The 18859-nt window shown below is 37.4% G+C and overlaps 1 protein-coding gene across 3 annotated transcripts in view; it reads left to right on the top strand.

Annotated features, from left to right (window-relative positions):
* The window catches only part of LOC132404517 (AF4/FMR2 family member 3-like), a 153948-nt gene extending 135340 nt beyond the window's left edge, over positions 1-18608 (top strand). For 2 of the 3 annotated variants that reach the window (XM_059988678.1, XM_059988676.1), the window contains exons 16-21: positions 5557-5693; positions 5866-5937; positions 6032-6125; positions 6613-6656; positions 7143-7351; positions 14674-18608. In XM_059988678.1, coding sequence (XP_059844661.1) covers positions 5557-5693; positions 5866-5937; positions 6032-6125; positions 6613-6656; positions 7143-7351; positions 14674-14795 — 678 coding nt within the window. In that variant the 3' untranslated portion in view covers positions 14796-18608. The remainder of the gene's footprint in view (positions 1-5556; positions 5694-5865; positions 5938-6031; positions 6126-6612; positions 6657-7142; positions 7352-14673) is intronic. The other variant, XM_059988677.1, reaches the window with a different exon arrangement.
* Positions 18609-18859: the final 251 nt, after the last annotated feature.

Genomic DNA, 18859 nt, shown 5'->3' with positions numbered 1-18859 from the left:
GTCTACCAAACTTAGAGAGCACTAAAGGAAGAGGAGCTCCCAGTAAAGAGGCCAAGGAATACCCCTTCACTGAGTTTTTCTCTGATTCCACCCATAAAGGACAGTCATATATGTCTGAATAATGAATCCAACAAGTATTATATCGAATATTAATTGCCCAGTAGTACAGTCTAAGATTTGGCAAAGCCACCGTCCTTTTTTAATTTCTGCAATAAAGGTTTACTCAATCTAGGATTTTTATTGTTCCAAATATAGGTTAAAATTTTAAGAGTCTATTCTGTCAAAAAACTGTTTAGGAACAAATGAAGGAACTGATTGAAGTATAAGAATTTCAGTAGAACTATCATTTTAATAGCATTAATTTGACCAATTAACGGTAGTGTCATAAGAGACCATTTAGAAAGTATTTGTTGGGTACAGTCAATTAATCGGAGAAAGTTATATTTATACAGATCTTTAAAATTCTTAGTAACTTTAACACCAAGATAAGTAAATTGATTTTTAGCAATACTAAAAGGTAATTGCTCATACTGATCCAAATGATTATTAATGGGAAATAACTCACTTTTGTTCAAATTTAACTTGTATCCAGACAAACTACTAAATTTGGAGAATATGGATAACATAGAAGGAATAGATTTCTTGGGATCTGAAATGTAGACTGCATACAACGAAACCTTATGCATTTTATCCCCTCTCTTAATACCCTGAATACTATTGGAATTCTGAAGAGAAATAGCAAGAGGTTATAGAGCCAAATTTAATAACAAAGGACTAAGAGGGCAGGCCTGCCGGGTACCTCTATATAGTCTAAAATAGGGAGATTTTTGATTGTTAGTTATAACTGCAGCCATAGGAACTTGTTAGATCAATTTGATTCAGGAAAAGAAACCCAGACCAAAATTAAATCTTTATAAAATTTCTAATTAATAAAACCACTTCACCCTATCAAAGGCTTTCTCTGCGTCAAGAGAAGTGACACATTCAGGTTCTTTGGACGGAGAGGAATAAATAATATTTGATAGTCCCCGAATATTAAAGTGTAAATATTCTTAATAAATCCAGTTTGATCGTTAGAGATAACTTTAGGTAAAATAGTCTCGATCCTATTGGCCAAAATTTTAGAAAGAATTTTAGAATCCACATTTAGTAAAGAAACTGGTCTACAAGAGGCACATACAGATAAATCTTTTGCTTTTTTAGGAATTAGTGAAATAAATGCCTCATAAAAAGTTTTCACGAGAGTCCCAGAGGATATAGAATCAATGAAAACTTGACATAAATGAGGTCTAAGTATCTCAGTAAAAGTCTTAAAAAATTTCCTCTGTATATCCATCTGGTCCCAGAGCCTTACCTTATTGGAGAGGATATAGCCCTTGTTACTTCCTCTTGTTTAATAGGCGCATCTAATGTATTCATATCTTGAATAGAAATTTTAGGTATATTCAGCTTTTGCAAAAATCTATTCATAGAAGTAGTATTGTCTGAAAAGTCAGATTTATAAAGGTTAGAGTAGAAATCCAGAAATACCTTATTAATTTACTGACCATTTGAGGTTTTAATTCTATCAGCTCTTCGTATTTTCAAAATCTGTCTTCTAGCCATATCTGCTTTTAATTGACCAGCCAACAATTTGCTTGACTTACCCCATGTATGTAAAATTGACTTTTAGATTTGAGAAGTTGCTGCTCAATGGGATAGGTCAAAAGCAAATCATGCTGTGTTTGAAGTTCCACCCTTATAAAGATCTTCATTAGGTGTTACTGAATAAATTTTATCTATTTCTTTAATCCTGTTAGTAATCACTAAAAGTTCTGCTTTGGTTTTCCTTCTTAAACCTACTGAATATGACATTTTCTGTCCCCTGAGAAAAGATTTCATCATATCCCAAATAACCGAATTTGACATTCCCTCAATTGTATTTAATTCAAAAAATAAAGAAATTTATTCTTTAATAAAACTTACAAAAGCTAAGTCCTGTAATAATGTAGTATTAAATCTTTACTGAGAAGAATTTAAGATGTTATCAGGAAATCTAAATGTTAATTTCATGGGTGCGTAGTCTGACAACGTGATGACGTCAAATGTGCAATTAGCAACAAAAGGCACCAATTGCGTGTCCAGCAAAAAATAATTAATTCTTGAGTATTTATGATATACATGCAAAAAGAAAGAAAAATCCTTATCTTTAGGATGTATAAATCTCCAGATATCAACCAAACCATATTCCAATAAAAGAGTTAATACAGGTTGCAGCCTTATTAGGAAGCAGCAAATTGGTTGATGAATTATCAATCAAAGGATTTAAACAACAATTGAAGTCACCGCCCATAATCAACTTGTGTTCATTTAAATTTGGCAACGCAGAAAATAGTTTCTTAAAAAATTCAGGACTATATGTATTAGGTGCATAAACACACACTACAGCCACCTTTTGACCACATAACAGACCAGTAACAATTAAATATCTTCCAATTGAATCAGTAACAGTATTAAAATGTATGAAAGGGAATTTAGATTTAATAAAAAATAGATACCCCTCTAATTTTAGTTACTGATAAAGAAAGAAATTCATAATCTCTCCAAAATAAAAAAAAACTATTTTCATCTTCCCTATGAATATGGGTCTCCTGCGCAAAAATAATATCAGCCTGAAGTGTTTTTAATTTCTTAAAGATCTTTTTCTGCTTAATAGGTTGGTTCATACCATTCAAATTCCAATATATTAATTTTATTGACATCCTTATTTAAACTTTAATATAAGATTTTGAAAAGTAAGTTACTGCATAGGCACAAATCAAATCTACCAGGAAAAATAGAGCATGAACTTGATCAAAGATAAAAAGAAAATGCAATATGATTGACAGAAAAACCTCAGGATTGCCCAGTCAGAAAACACCTAATCTAATAACCCCACCCCTGTCCCTCCCCACAAAGCCCAAAAACCAGACAGCATGCTAAACTACTATCCCCTGTCTCCAATTGGCTGACTCTTCTCAGACAGTTATGTATTAACACCACTAACTAAAGACAAAACAAAAAAAATGAAGAAGTAATTTAAAATATTTTGTTATGTCTAACAAAGATTAGAACCTAACTAACCTCGGCCATCTTAAATTCATGTAAAATAACTTAGTCATATATTCAAAAAAGGATAAATCCAACCAATTAATGTGTTATGACTTGTGCTAGCCACTTACAAGTCAATAAAAACTGTAAGTAAATATGTGTATATTAAATCCAAAACTATATTATATTAAGTATTAAAGTTTTTTCCATTTCAACAACTCCCAGCTAAGGATTAATCGTTCAAGTTGCTTGCGAGACAGATTTGAACTCTTTTATGAGTCTCCAACCCTCTTCTGGAGAGTCAATCCATTTGGGGTGATCATTAGGTGGTGAGATTTTCAGACGAACCAGAAAGTGCAAAGGACGACAATTATTCTTATAAAGTTCAGCCATCACTTCCTGATATTTAACTCCTTCAGCATAAATCTTTGGAGAAAAATCTTCAATTATACGAATGGCTGCCCCATTAAAGATTGTCTTCCCTCACTTCCTTGCATCTCAGAGAATCGCTTCTTTAGTTGTAAAATAATGCAGGCATAGTGTCACATGGCAAGATTTCATCTCAGGTGAAGGCTTTGGGCTGAGAGAATGATGGGCTCTATATCATTGGAGTGGCTTCAAGTATCTTACTAAAAAGTGAATGTAACATATCTGTAAAATGTTTTAATGGCTCACCGGATTGCATATTTTCAGGCAAACCCAGTATGCATAAATTCATCCTGCAGCTTCTACTTCCCAGATCAATTGCTTTCTTCTTAATTCTCGATATTTCTGAAGTAGCCTCATTAATTTTCTTTTCCATCACCGATATCTTTAATTCTTGTTCTTTAATAATTTGATTCATTGCCTCCAGTTCTCTTTTAATTCTGTTAGTAGTCTTCTTAAGCGCCTTGAATTGGATTTCCAGATTGCCGCAAGATTCCTGAACAACGGAAATAATTTCTTTCAAACTTTTCATTAGCCTTCACCAGGCTATCAATCTTAGTATTCATATCTTCCTTTAAAGAGAGCATTCTTTCTGAAGTAAGGACTTGAGCTGATTGCTCTGTTGAGTTGGTTTCAGCAACGGTTTTTCCAGCTTCTTAATCCCTGCCATCATAATTAAATCGTAAAACCTTCAATAAAAGTAATAAATCTTCAAACTTTAAACGGATCTAGCAGGGTGAAGTAGGTTATCAAAGTTAGGAGCAGCGCACAAGTGTCCTTCTCCATGGACTGCCAACAGGAGACACCTCGGATTTCAGAATTCTTCCTTATTTAACCTGTCTCAGTGTGGGTGGACTTTAGGACCCAGCGGAGCCCCGGACCTACGCACATCCTCCCATATACTTTAAATCATATCTGGATTACTTATAATACTTAACACTATGCAAATGCTATAGTTGTTATTCTGTATTGTTTAGGGAATAATGACAAGAAAATGTACATGCTCAAACAACGAGTGCCAGAGAGAGAACTTCCGGGTTTTCACAATCTTCGCTCTTTTTAACATTTTCACAGTGAAATTAAACACAAAGTCAACAGTGAACACAAAGCGTACAGTTAAGTGTTTCATCAGCATTGTAAATTTGTTCAGGGCTAAGGTTTTCATCAGATATTGGCAAATTCATCAATATAAGACGCTGCACAGACACACCACGATCAAACTTCTGCAATAACGCCACTTTCTGCGTTATTGACAATGACAGATGCTTCCTTCTCTTTTTCTCATTGTTACCCATAGGGGTATCTGCAGCTCTTTTTGACATTTTCACAGTGAAATTAAACACAAAGTCAACAGTGATCACAAAATATCAGCGAACAGCAAATGCACGTGTTACCAGTACGAGCGCTGAGCCCCAACTGACACCTGGCGGCCTCTGCTAGTGCTGCCACGGCACACCTGAGTGACGTCAGCTGTTGGTGTGCCAAAAAATTTGGTTTTTGGAGCTTTTCGGATACAGGATTTGGACCTGTATTTTGCAAATCTTGCACTAGTTGCGTGGATCCCATTACATGTCAGAGCTCTGTGATTTCTCACTACTCAAACAATAAACTTTATGTACTTGTCAAATCTGACAATTTCACATTTTCCCCTCATCCATTTGTCAAATTTTGTCTAATCTATAATCCTTTTTGGGTTCTATATGCTCCTCACAACTTATTGTCAAGGTGCAGTAATTATGTTTGCACATATAAGTAAACATATTTGTCTTTATTGTCTTTCTTAAACTTACTTTAAAGGCCCACTTAAAAAAAAACAAGTTTACAGTTTGATCTTTAATGATTAAGTATTTCATATCCTAGGTTCACACAGCAGTCTTTCATCTTTGTTACTTGTATTTATCCACATGCAATTTTGAAGCAAAATGAAGAAAATATCTTATTTTTGCATAAAGATTTGATTTAAGAGAAGGGAGAATTTTTGGCCCATGTGAATAACAAAAATCTCACAGTGGATACATCAAAAGAATTTTAATATCAAGACTATTTTTTCCCTCTATTTAGTTGGACAAAATTGGAAAAGCTTTCAACTACTTGGATGCTGCACTGTCCTTTGTTCAGAGTGGAATAGCAATGGAAAGTGAGGCACAGCCACCAAAGTCTGCTTACACCATGTTTTCTGAAACTGTGGATCTGATCAAGTAAGTATTCTTGGTCTGTATTTAATCTTCGAATTAATCTCTTTTAGTCATTAATATTTAAATATAATATGTACAGTGCCAGTTTTATTGTCATACATTTACTTCCATCTTCGTGTAGCAATATTTCAATGACAATGATTGACATAATCTTCATTTTATAACTTGCTCACAGGTATATCCTGAAACTAATAAACTACAATGACTCATCAGCAATTCGTGTAGAAAAAATATTTGTAGTATTATGGTATGTAACATCTTGCACTCAATAACGTAGTAACATTTCCCAAAGCACTTAACAATAGAAGTAAAATTACCCTTTTTAAACTTGTATTTAACAGTATTCGCTGCCAGTCTCTGCTCTCGATGGCAATGTTCAGATTTAAGAAAGATACTGCATTGAAATACTCAAAGGCCTTAAGTGAACATTTCAAGGTATGCAAAGGGTGTGAAGAACATCATTTACCAGTCATCTTCACATCTGAACAGTTCTTTCTCATACAGTTTTTTTAGTTATACCAGTTAATTTATTTATAATTTTTAAGTCTTTAACCTGATTCCTTGACCTAATTGATGCTGAGCCATGTAGATAAGGATTGTATGTTAAGTTGGGGAGGAGAAAATGAAGAATGAAAATTCATAAATTACTTGCTGCCTCTTCTTTAAAGATGCCCATTTCGCTGGAATGGCACCAGGATTGAACTTTGTTGTAAGGAGCCTCTGAGATCCTTTGTCTAAGCTGTGACATGAGGGATAGGCATTTTGGCACGCAGTTGGAATGTAGTTGACTTTTGAGAACCTGTATCCCAGGACCAGTTAGTACTTTCAGGAATAGAGGAAAGAAGTGAGAACCAGAATCTAGACTGTTGTTGTGGATCCAAGAACTTTCACAGCAAACATGAGCAATTGTCTTGTATTCCAGAGTTCTTCCAGGACAGCTCAAGCTCCATCTCCTCGTGTTGCCAGGTAATTAGTCCATGTAGCTTTAATCTGTGTTCTTTTAGACCATTACTTTAAACATTGCACTACCTAAAATAAGTGTTTCATTACTGCCATGTATCCCGACTTTTCCTTTCAATCAACTCAAGATTAGTGAGCTAAATTTACTGATTATATCAGCAATGTTAATGCATCAGCTTGGATTTAATCATACACTGGATATAAGGAATATGCAATCTGTCGTTGACTAAGTACCAGTAACAAGTATGATTGCCATTTCTATTAACTGTACTACTCTTTGTAGTTGGGCAGTGTAGAAGCAATCTGACATGGCAACTTAATGAACATGTGGTTGTTTATTAACTATATATCTGTACTTAATATTTGAAGAAATAGGTATTTGGTGCTTTACAATGCTTACTAAGAGGATAATTGCCACCTTAATAAAAAAATATTGTATTTTTGGGATGTATGCATATAAGCTCAGCCTTAGTTTCATTTCTTTATGTTCAGAAGCACTGGCACACCTTCTCCACTGTCTCAGACACCATCCCCTGCCAGCTCCGGAGGCTCGCAGACAGGATCTGTAGGTAATGGTGGAAGTGTTGCCGTTCCACACGTCGTTCATCAACTGGCATCCACCTACGTCAACATCACCTCCATTTTCCTCCACGGCCATGACCTGTGGGAACAAGCAGATGCACTAGCGAAAAAAAACAAGGGTAAGGAAAAACAACTGATGGGTAAAGTATATCCTTGTTGCTTGCTGAATAAATTGTTTTCTGATATTAGTGGCTTATCTTTAAAAGACCATAAGACGTAGTTTTAGGCCATTCAGACCATTGAATCTGCCCTGCCATTCGATCACGGCTGATTTATTCTCTGTCTCATCCTCATTCACCTTCCTTCTCCCATAACCTTTGACACCCTTATTAATCAAGAACCTATAATTTTTGCTATAAAAATAAACCCAACAATTTGGTCTCCACAGCCTTCTGTGGCAAAATTGCACCTACAGTTTTTAAATTTGTTCTCCATTTAGAAAATAGTCTATGCTTTTATTCCTCCTATCAAATCACAGGACCTTGCACTTCCATGTTCCATCTGCTACTTGGCTGCCCATTCTCCTAAGCTGTCCAGCTCCTTCTGAAGACTCCCCAAGTCCACAACACTACCTGACCCTCCATCTATCTTTGTATCATCTGCAAACTTGGCCACAAAGACTTCAATTCCATCATCTAGATCATTAACACATAACGTGTAGTGGACCCTGCGAAACACCATTAGTTATCAATAGCCAATGAGAAGAGGTTCCTTTTATTCCCACTCTCTGGCTTCTACCAGTCAGCCATTGTTCTGTCCTTACTATCTTTCCTGTAATACCATGATGTCTTGTTTGGCAGCCACGTGTATGACACCTTGTCAAGGCCTTCCGCAGATCCAAATAAACAGCATCCACTGACTCTTCTGTCCACCCTGCCTGTTATTTCCTCAAAGGATTCCAACAGATTTGTCAGGCAAGATTTCCCCTTAAGGAAACCATGCTGACTTTAGCTTATTTTATTGTGTTCCTTCAAGTATCCAGAACTCTCCTCTTTAGTGGACTTGAACATCTTGCGAGCTAATGAAATCAAGCCAACTACCCTATTATTTCCTACCTTTTGCCTCCCTCCCTTCTTAAAAAATGGAGTGACATATGCAATTTTTCCAGTCTTCTGGAACCATTCCAGAATCTAGTGATTCATGGAAGATCATTATTGATTCGGCCACTATCCCAAAAGATACTTCCTTCAGAAGCCTGTGGTGTGGTCCACTTCCCGGTCTACCTTCAGACTTCACAGCTTTGCAAGCACCTTCTGCTAAGTAATAGTGATTATATTCACTTCTGCTGTCGACATACTTGAATTTCTGGCATGCTGATAGTGTTTTCCACAGTGAAGACAGACACAAAATAATTATTCAGTTCATCCGTTATTTCTTTGTCTCCCATTCTTACCTTTCTAGCATTGTTTTCCTGTGGCCTGATATCCACTCTTGCCTGTCTTATAGAACCATAGAACATTACAGCACAGAAACAGGCGTTTTGCCCTTCTCGGCTGTGCTGAACTATTTTTCTGCCTAGTCCTACTGACCCGCACCTGAATCATATCCTCCATACCCCTCTCATTCATGTACCTGTCCAAGTTTTTCTTAAATGTTAAAAGTGAGCCTGCATTCACCACTTCAACTGGCTGCTCATTCCACACTCCCACTACTCTCTGTGTGAAGAAGCTCTTCCTAATGTTCCCTTTAAACTTTTCATCCTTAACCCATGTCCTCTGGTTTTTTTTCTCCCCTAGCTTCAGTGGAAAAAGCCTGCTTGCATTCACTCTATCTATACCCATTATAATTTTATACACCTTATCAAATCTCCCCTCGTTCTTCTACGCTTCAGGGAATAAAGTCCTAACCTATTCAACCTTTCTCTGTAACTCAGTTTCTCAAGTCCCGACAACATCCTTGTAAACCTTCTCTGCACTCTTTCAACCTTATTAATATCCTTCCTGTAATTAGATGACCAAAACTGCACACAATACTCCAAATTCGGCCTCACCAATGTCTTGTACACCCTCACCATAACATTCCAACTCTTATACTCAGTACTTTGATTTATAAAGGCCAATGTACCAAAAGCTCTCTTTACGACCCTACCTACCTGTGACACCACTTTTCAGGAATTATTTATTTGTATTCCCAGATCCCTCTATTCTACTGCACTCCTCAGTACCCTCCCATTTACCTTGTATGTTCTACCTTGGTTTGTCCTTCCAAAGTGCAATACCTCACACTTTTTGGCATTAAACTCCATCTGTCATTTGTCAGCCCATTTTTCCAGCTGGTCCAAATCCCTCTGCAAGCTTTGAAAACCTTCCTCACTGTCCACTACACCTCCGATCTTTGTATCATCAGCAAATTTGCTGTTCCAATTTACCACATTATCATCCAGATCATTGATATGGATGACAAATAGCAATGGACCCAGCACTGATCCATGTGGCACACCACTAGTCACAGGCCTCCACTCAGAGAAACAATCTTCCACTACCACTCTCTGACTCCTCCCATTGAGCCAATGTCTAATCCAATTTACTACCTCACCATGTATACCTAGCGACTGAATCTTCCTAACTAACCTCCCATGTGAGACCTTGTCAGAGGCTTTACTGAAGTCCATGTAGACAACATCCACTACCTTCCCTTCATCCACTTTCCAGGTAACCTCCTTGAAAAACTCTAATAGATTTGTTAAACATGACCTACCACGCGCAAAGCTGTGTTGACTCTCCCTAATAAGTCCCTGTCTATCCAAATACTTGTAGATTCTATCTCAGTACCCCTTCCAATAATTTACCTACTACTGATGTCAAATTTACTGGCCTATAATTTCCCGGATTACTTTTAGAGCCTTTTTTAAACAACGGAACAATATGAACTATTCTCCAATCCTCCGGCACCTCACCCGTGGATACTGACATTTTAAATATATCTGCCAGGGCCTCTGCAATTTCAACACTAGTCTCCTTCAAGGTCCGAGGGAATACTTTGTCAGGTCCTGGGGATTTATCTACTCTGATTTGCCTCAAGACAGCAAGCACCTCCTTCTCTTCAATCTGTATAGGTACCATGACCTCACTACTTGTTTGCCTTATTTCCATAGACTTCATGTCGGTTTCCTTAGTAAATACAGATGCAAAAAACCCATTTAAGATCTCCCTCATTTCTTTTGGTTCCATACATAGCCGACCACTTTGATCTTCAAAAGGACCAATTTTACCCTTTACTATCCTTTTGCTCTTAATATACCTGTAGAAGCTCTTAGGATTATCCTTCACCTTGACTGCCAAAGCAACCTCATGTCATTTTTTAGCCCTCCTGATTTCTTTAAGTATTTTTTTGCACTTTTTATACTCCTCAAGCACCTTATTTGCTCCCTGTTGCCTATACCTGTCATACATCTCTCTTCTTCTTGATCAGATTTCCAATATCCCTCAAAAACCAAGGTTCCTTATTTTTATTCGCTTTGCCTTTAATCCTGACACAAACATACAAACTCTGCACTCTCAAAATTTATCCTTTGAAGGCCTCCCACTTACCAATCACATCCTTGCCAGAAAACGCTTTTTAGATCCTTTCTCATTCTTCAAATTTGGCCTTTTTCCAGTTTAGTACCTCAACCCAAGATCTATCTTTATCCATGACCAGGTTGAAACTAATAGTATTACAATCACTAGAACCAAAGTGTACCCCTACACACACTTCCATCACCTGTCCTAACTCGTTCCCTAATAGGAGATCTAATATTGCATCCTCTCTAGTTGGTACCTCTATATATTGATTTAGAAAACTTCCCTGAACATATTTTACAAACTCTAACCTGTCTGGACCTTTAACAGTATGGGAGTCCCAATCAATATGTGGAAAATTAAAATCCCCTACCATCACAATTTTGTGTTTCCTGCAGTTGTCTGCTATCTCTCTCTGCAGATTTGCTCCTCCAATTCTCGCTGACTATTGGGTGCTGTATAATACAACCCCATTAATGTGGTTGTACCTTTCCTGTTTCTCAGCTCCACCCATATGGCCTCGGTAGACAAGCCCTCTAATCTGTCCTGCCTGAGCACTGCTGTAACATTTTCCCTGACTAGCAATGCCAACCCCCACCCTTCATCCCTCTGCCTCTATCACGTCTGAAACATCGGAACCCTGGAACATTAAGCTGCCAGTCGTAACCCTCCTGTAACCAAGTTTCTCTAATGGCTATAATGTCATAAATTTCATGTGCCAATCCACACCCTCAGTGTGTCTGCCTTCCCCACAATACTCCTCGCACTGAAATAGACACACCTCAGAAGATTATCACCACCACACACAACTCTTCTCTTTCTGACTTTGCATGAACTTATAACATCATTTATTTTCACCCCTGCTCCTCTATCTGCTCTGGCACTCTGGTTCCCATCCCCCTGCAAATCTAGTTTAAACCCTTCACAATAGCACCAGCAAACCTCCCTGCAAGGATATTGGTCCTGATGAAGGGCCTCAGCCCGAAACGTTGACTGCTCATTTCAACGGATGCTGCCCGACCTGCTGAGTTCATCCAGCTTGTTTGTACGTCTTGATTTGACCACAACATCTGCAGTGTACTTTGTGTTTACTAAGGATATTAGTCCCCAGGTAATTTAGGTGTAACCCATCTCTCTTGTACAGGTCCCAACTGCCCCAGAAGAGGTCCCAATGATCCAAAAATCTGAAACCCTGCCCTCTACACCAGTTCCTCAGCCACGTGTTCATCCTCCAGAGCATCCTACACTTAACCTCACTGGCACATGGCGCAGGTAGCAATTCTGAGATTACTACCCTCGAGGTCCTGCTTTTTAACTTCCTACCAAGCTCTCTATACTCATTCTTCAGGGCCTTCTCACTCTTTCTTCCTACATCATTGGTACCGATTTGTACCACAACATCTGGCTGCTCATTCTCCCACCTCAGAATGCTGTACACGCGATCAGAGATATCCCTGACACTGGCACCTGGGAAGCAACAAACCATCCGGGAGTCTCTGTCATGACCACAGAACCTCCTGTCCGTCCCTCTATCGAGTCCCCTATCACTACCGCTCTGCTCTTCTTCCACCCTCCCTTCTGGTTGCCGCAGCTTGTCCCAAGTAAGTCAAGCCTTCCAACAGTATCCAAATCGGTATACTTGTTGAGGGGAATGGTCACAGGGGAACCCTGCTCTGCCTGCCCTTTCCTCTTCCTTCACCTGACAGTAACCCAATTACCTATGCCCTGCTCCTTTGGCGTAGCTACCTCCCTGAACTTAGTCATTCTACCGAATGATCTGGAGGTCATCCAGCTGCTGTTCCAGTTCCCTAACACGGTTGTTAGGAGCTGCAGCTGGGTGCACTTTTTGCAGGTGTTGTTGTCACCCTGACTTCTCACATCCTGCAAGAGGAGCATTCTAACATCCTGCCTGGCATTCTCTCTAAACTTACTAGTTAAAAAAGAAATCGAATGAGGAAAAAAAAAATACCAACAACAACTTAACAGAACCTACCCTCGCCTCTGCCTGCTCAAACCGAAGTCTGTTGAGCCAAAGCTGTCCTACTCTGACTCAGTCCACTCCGATGGCCACTTCACTAGACGAAACTTATTTTATAGTGCGCTAGCTAACCAGCTGTCTTCAGCTCCTCTGCTCCCAATTGGTTGCCTTTTAAAAAAACTGAAAAAGCCCGCAAATCCTTTCCTTCTCAAGCTCTGACGATCTTCTCTTTATATATCTGAAACTTGTATCCTTTTATATTATTCTTACCTTCTTACTTTATCTTTTCTCTCCTTGTTGCTTTTTTTTTAGTTGCCTTTTGTTGGTTTTTGAAAGCTTCCCAATCCACTAGCACCCCACTAACTTTTGCTATATTGTATGCTCTCGCATTTGCTTTTACACTTTGTCATCAATAATTGGCGCATCCTCCCTTTAGAATTCTGTTTCATTTCAAGTTTGCCCTTCCTGTGTCTCCCAAATTATTTCCAGAAATTCCCGCCTTTGTTGTTCTACCATCATCTCTGCTAGTATCCCAACTTTGACCAGCTCCTCTCTCCTGCCTCTGTAGTTCCCTTTACTCAACTGTAATACTGATGTACCTGATTTTAGCTTTGCCTTCTCAAACTGCATGGTGAATTCTATCATATTGTTATCACTGCCTCCTAAGGGATCTTTTACCTTAAGATCCCTAATCAATTCTGGTTCATTGCATAGCAGCAGATCCAGAATTATCCTTTTCCTAGATTTCCTAGACAATCTGCTCTAAAAAGCCATCTTATAGGCATTCTACAAATTTGTTCTCTTTGGATCCAGCACCCACCTGATTTTCCCAGTCTATCAGCATATTGAAATCTCCCAAGACTATCATAACATTGTCCTTTTTATATGCCTTTCCTATCTGCCAATGTAATTTGTACCCCACATCCTGGCTACTGTTCAGAGGCCTGTATATAACTCCATCTCAGTCTTTATATTTTTGCAGTTTCTTAACTCTATCCACAAGGATCCTTCATTTTCTGATCCTATGTCACTTCTTTTGAAGGATTTAATAACACCTTCAGTCCTATATTCACCATCCTGTGTTACCTGAAGTTAAATTCTTATTCCTTTTTAAACTCTTTGTCTCATCTTTTGTTCTGGAGATGTCTCGTCCCTTTTATTTTATCCAAACGTTTTTCAGTGATTCACCAGGACCCTGGTTCCAGCAAGGTTAAGGTGGAGCCTGGCCCATTGGAACAGTTCCCTTCTTCCCAATACTGGTACTGATGTCCCATGAATTCAACCAACTTTTCGCACACCAATTTTAATCCTTGCAACAGAGAATTGTGTCTATTCACTTGACTATACTATCCCCATTTGCCACTACATTTCTCTTCTCTCTCTCCACTATTGAATTGCTCCCTGAACCATGGTGCAATTAATAAAGTGGAAGAAGAAATTTACTGATGTAGAAGTTAATTGTCTTATTTTGAAGTTGGACTAGCATATAAATTGAAACAAAAATGAATTATTGGTTACTATTTTGGGAATAACGTCAGTCTTAACATGAGATTATAAGTACCAACTAAATGTTGGGTGCTCAGGCATGGAATCCATTCTCCACAAGCAGTACAACTAACTATTATTATTTTTGTGTAGTGTTGTAATGTTAAAAAATGACAGATGGTTTCAGTCTTCATAATTTTCTTTAATTTCACTATTAGAAATATGATTAAAAGAGGAAATCTATTAGTTCAAATCTGTTTCCATTTATTCATTTACTTGAAGATGACTTATTTTACAGCTTCACTGCGTTTCCATTTGAAGAACAGAATGAATGTTTTTTTTATAATTCTATTAAATATTGAGAACTGTTTTTGCATAAAGCTGCTTTAGATAAAGTGGGGATCTCATTACATTGCATTCTAGTCAAGTTAATATGTTTAATGTGAAATCTCTAATGTTATTTTTGTTTGTTTGTTAGAATTCTTTGCAGAGCTCGATGCAGCAGTTGGCCTTTTATCCTTGACCAGCAGCATGACTGAACTTGTACACTACGTCAGGCAAGGTTTACACTGGTTGCGTCTAGAAACTAAATTGCTATAACAGGATGCTGAAAGTGATTCGGACATCTGCCTATTCAACTTGAGCACCCTAATCTTGACTGTGCAGTGTTTTTAATAAGAAAAAGCAAATTTAAAGATATTTAAATTTGAATAGCAGCAGAAACTTTAATAATGTAGGTTGGAAATGAAATATGGCAAAAATGAACTGACTGAATGTTCACTCAGCAAAAGTGCAATTTTTTTCTCTTGATCCCTCACATTCAAAATGATGGATGCATAGTATTTGACATTTCTTTATTGAAGTAACTCAGAAGGATAAAAGGCTGGAGAAGCCCCTCTTGACATGAGTTATGGCTAGGAAACGGCAGTAGCTGTTCCCTCTTGTTAGCAGAAATGCACATATTGTGCATTAACTGCATGAATTCCGAAAAACATTTAGCAGCCAAAGAATGTTGCAGTCTCCAGAACATTGTTGCAATGATTTCTTGGAAAGTCTTTGAACACACCGCCTAAAGGGATGAGGTGCTTCGGGATGGAGGATTATATAAATGTTTAAGTCTTCAGCTGTTACTTTTGTTCGCACACTAGGAGCTGTGGAAAAAAAACTTTATTTTCTTTTGTGTGTTTTTTTTTCTCTTCTCTAATATTCATACTTACTGCCATTTCTCTCCTATTTATTAGAACCAATACATTTTATTTTCTGAATGGCCCTGAGTGTTGCTAGTAAGGATGTTTAACAAAACGAACTGAAGATCACGGAGGTGGGATGAGTGCTGGGACAGGGCTGGGCGGGAGGGTTTGCGGGGATGTTAATGAGGAAGTAGTATTTGAAGTATCCTATTGGACATTATCTGCTCTTTGGAAAAGTTCGGATCAATGCCTCCTGCATCTCCTCTTAGAAAAAAAGTTATTTTATTGTTCAGAGTGCCTTAGACATTCTACTTTGTATATAAGCAGTTGGTTCTGGCCACGGATGGTGCTGCTTCATGGTATGGATTAAGGAAAAAATGGAAGATGTAACGAAATTCTTAAGACATGAGTACTGTTCAATTTCATATACAGGTCCTTAGTGAGCAATAGTGACAAAAATCATTATTCACCTTTTTATGTTCCCTGCATATTAGACTTGTCCTGTAGAGGTGGGCAAAGTATTTGGGTGTGGAATTACCCTTGTGATGATTATCTACCTATCAATTTATTTTTTATAATTGGGGAAAGGAGATTTCTTGTTTTGATTGAATAATGTTAAAGGGATGTGGGGAACCTTTGAAAAATGTTGCTGCTGTCAAAGATCCTAGTTAAAATAAACTTCCTTTGGTAACTAGGCATCTTGAAAACAAAACTGCAAACTTACTAGCAATATGTATAGTGTTAAGAGATCATGAACAAACCCAGGCTATTGCCCATCTTCTGTCTTAATGTTGTGTATTAAATTATTCCAGTAGCCTAGGGTACAAACAATATAGCCAAACTTTAGCAATTTCTGCTCAACATTGCTGGGATTTATTAACTTTATTTGAAGTTTGCACTTGCACATATACATTTTGCTGATTGGAATTATTGCAGAAATGATTGAGTCTCTATTAATCATTCCAGTAAACCTTATCAAATTACAAACCCCTACAGTGGCTGAATGGGAAATGGAAGAAGAATTTACCGTGTGACAATGGTAGGTTAAGTATAGAAGCCATGTGCTGGCTGTGCTTTTAAAAAAAACCTGTTACCCTTATCAAGAAATGTAGCAAAATGCACTTTGACTAATAAATAAATTTACTTTCACACTTTCCATCAAGCACAGTTTCTGAAAACAGACAAGAACATGTTTCAGACCAAGGGAATATAGAAATCTATTTTCCATTCACCTTCTTTAAAAGTGTTTTCAGAAGCTTTTAAAGCTTTTTAGGGATTTGGGTCAATTTCCAAGCAATAATTATGATATTTAGAGTTGTTATTTAAAACCTTATATGGCGTCTGTTTATCTAAGTAAGTAGGTTGAGGAGAGCTGGAGGAGTTGAATTTGATTAGCCTCTCATATTGTATTTACTTTTAGCTAGTCTCTGTTAAGTTAGTAATAGGGATGTTTTTTCAGTGGCTTTGATGCTTCTATATTGGGAAAGTCCAAATTTCTCATTCTGCTTCTGATTGCTCACCACCATCCAAAGCATATGGCTGTTAGATGAGCACAGGAACTGGTTCATTGTGTTGTTCCTCCACCCCTGCATTAGAATAATCCATCAATACTGTATGTATCAACAACAGGTGAATAATCACAGGGTACCTAGTTTCCTTAGAATTATAGCCCAGGGAGAGAAGGGGTGGCCAGTAGGGATGAAAAACTAGAAAAAAGGAACAAGATTATTTGTATGCCATAAATGTACTTGGAATAATTTTGGTTTATGTTTTTTCTTTATGTCAAACCCAGTGACTGTGCTTCGGCTATGCAGTCTTTATGCAGCTAATAAAGGCATCCAGAGTGATCACTCATTATCACCATTTTCTGCAAGTCAATGCATAATTGTAGCAAAATGATAGATATTTGAGGCTTTCCAGTCTGTGACACAGTGAATGTACTGTGGCACAACATCAAACTGTGCATTTCAGTTCGAGTTTGTCTCCTATCACTGAAAACTACTGATATGTTGTGATGCCGCTATTGTCTGTTATTTCTAATGGCAAGATTCCAAATGATGGAGGCCATTTAGATGTCCTAAGGGCAATTGGTACTCTTGCCATCATGTGAAAAGTGTTATAATTTGGTGAAAAAGCATTTTTTAATAAAGCCTTCACCACAGTCAGGAATAATGCTGAAGTGAATATTATAGATACTATTTTATATTTGGTTCCGTTGCCCAACCATCCTCCCACATGGAGAGATGCTGAATGATTCTGGCATTGAATTGTGCTTTATAAAAAAAAAAGAATTGGTGAAATATAAAGTGGAGAACTACAATAAAAAAAATAGGCAAGTTTCTATTACCTGAAAGAATAGTGGGTCCAGGCTGGTTGTGATTTGAATTTGTACTTCATGCAGGGACTTTTCTTTGGAGAAACTGATGAGATGAAATGAATCAAAATAAGGGACTTTGTGTGTAATTGTGTGTATTTATTGTGCCTTCATTGACCAAGATGGTTTTTCAAATATTTTTTATTTATTTAATATGTTGGATGCCAAGCAAAGTAGGACTTTAATCTAGTTACCCACTTTATCTTTGATCCAATCAACTGTTCTCTAAACACGCCCTTTAGGGACATGCCAGATTTCTATGAAAGCCTCTCAAGTACTAGTTGGTACGCTTGTCAAATACATCTTCATATAATGCCACAGAATACCTTCAGTAATTCTAAATCTTGTTTGTTGCACTTTTCTTTCTATTTAAATAAATGACAGTATTTGCAACACTCAGTTTATGGGTTTATATGCTTGTTTAGGTAAAGAAGAATTAATGCAGTATAATAATATTTGTCCTGACCGAAGTATTGCTATACAATAACTCAGCTCCTTATTTCAGAATGACTTGAGTTCCACATTTTGCAATTTCAAAGACAGTTAATATTTTTTCAGGTAACTGGAGTCTCACCATGTGACCTGGGTTTTTTCAAAAAGTTACGCCATATCAATAATTTCAGTTCTGTTGAAATTAGAAATGTTTTTCTTCATTCTCTTTCCACTGCCACAGTTTCTGAAACTTTATAAGTGGTATGGGTTAATAAATTGGTTTTCTATGAAATATTATAATAATGTTTTCCTTTATAAAGGTTTGGCCAATCAACTGCTTATTTAACAGCAAAAGTGGATGATCATTCTCTGCCGTGATATGTATGGCTTGAAAGTAAATGTATTATTGGAATACTGGACTATGCTTCCTTTATTGTGTTAATGCAAACTTTACATTTTTTTAAACTGGATATTCTGGGGGAAAAAATAATAAAAGTTAAATTCCAGAAGAACCAAATCATGCAAGTAACCTTTGTATTTTAATCTGTTTCCATAAGAAATACAAACTCTGGGGCTTGTGTGAATAAGTAGCCACCTCGTACAGTGCAACATCCTACTGCATATTTGACTGAATTCTAATTTAATTGTGGGAGCAAAAACTGATTCTG

The sequence above is a fragment of the Hypanus sabinus genome, chromosome 14, assembly GCF_030144855.1.
Source record: "Hypanus sabinus isolate sHypSab1 chromosome 14, sHypSab1.hap1, whole genome shotgun sequence".
NCBI classification, from domain to species: domain Eukaryota; kingdom Metazoa; phylum Chordata; class Chondrichthyes; order Myliobatiformes; family Dasyatidae; genus Hypanus; species Hypanus sabinus.
Note: the sequence above shows the minus strand (reverse complement) of the source record. Positions and strands in the feature narration are given on the sequence as shown.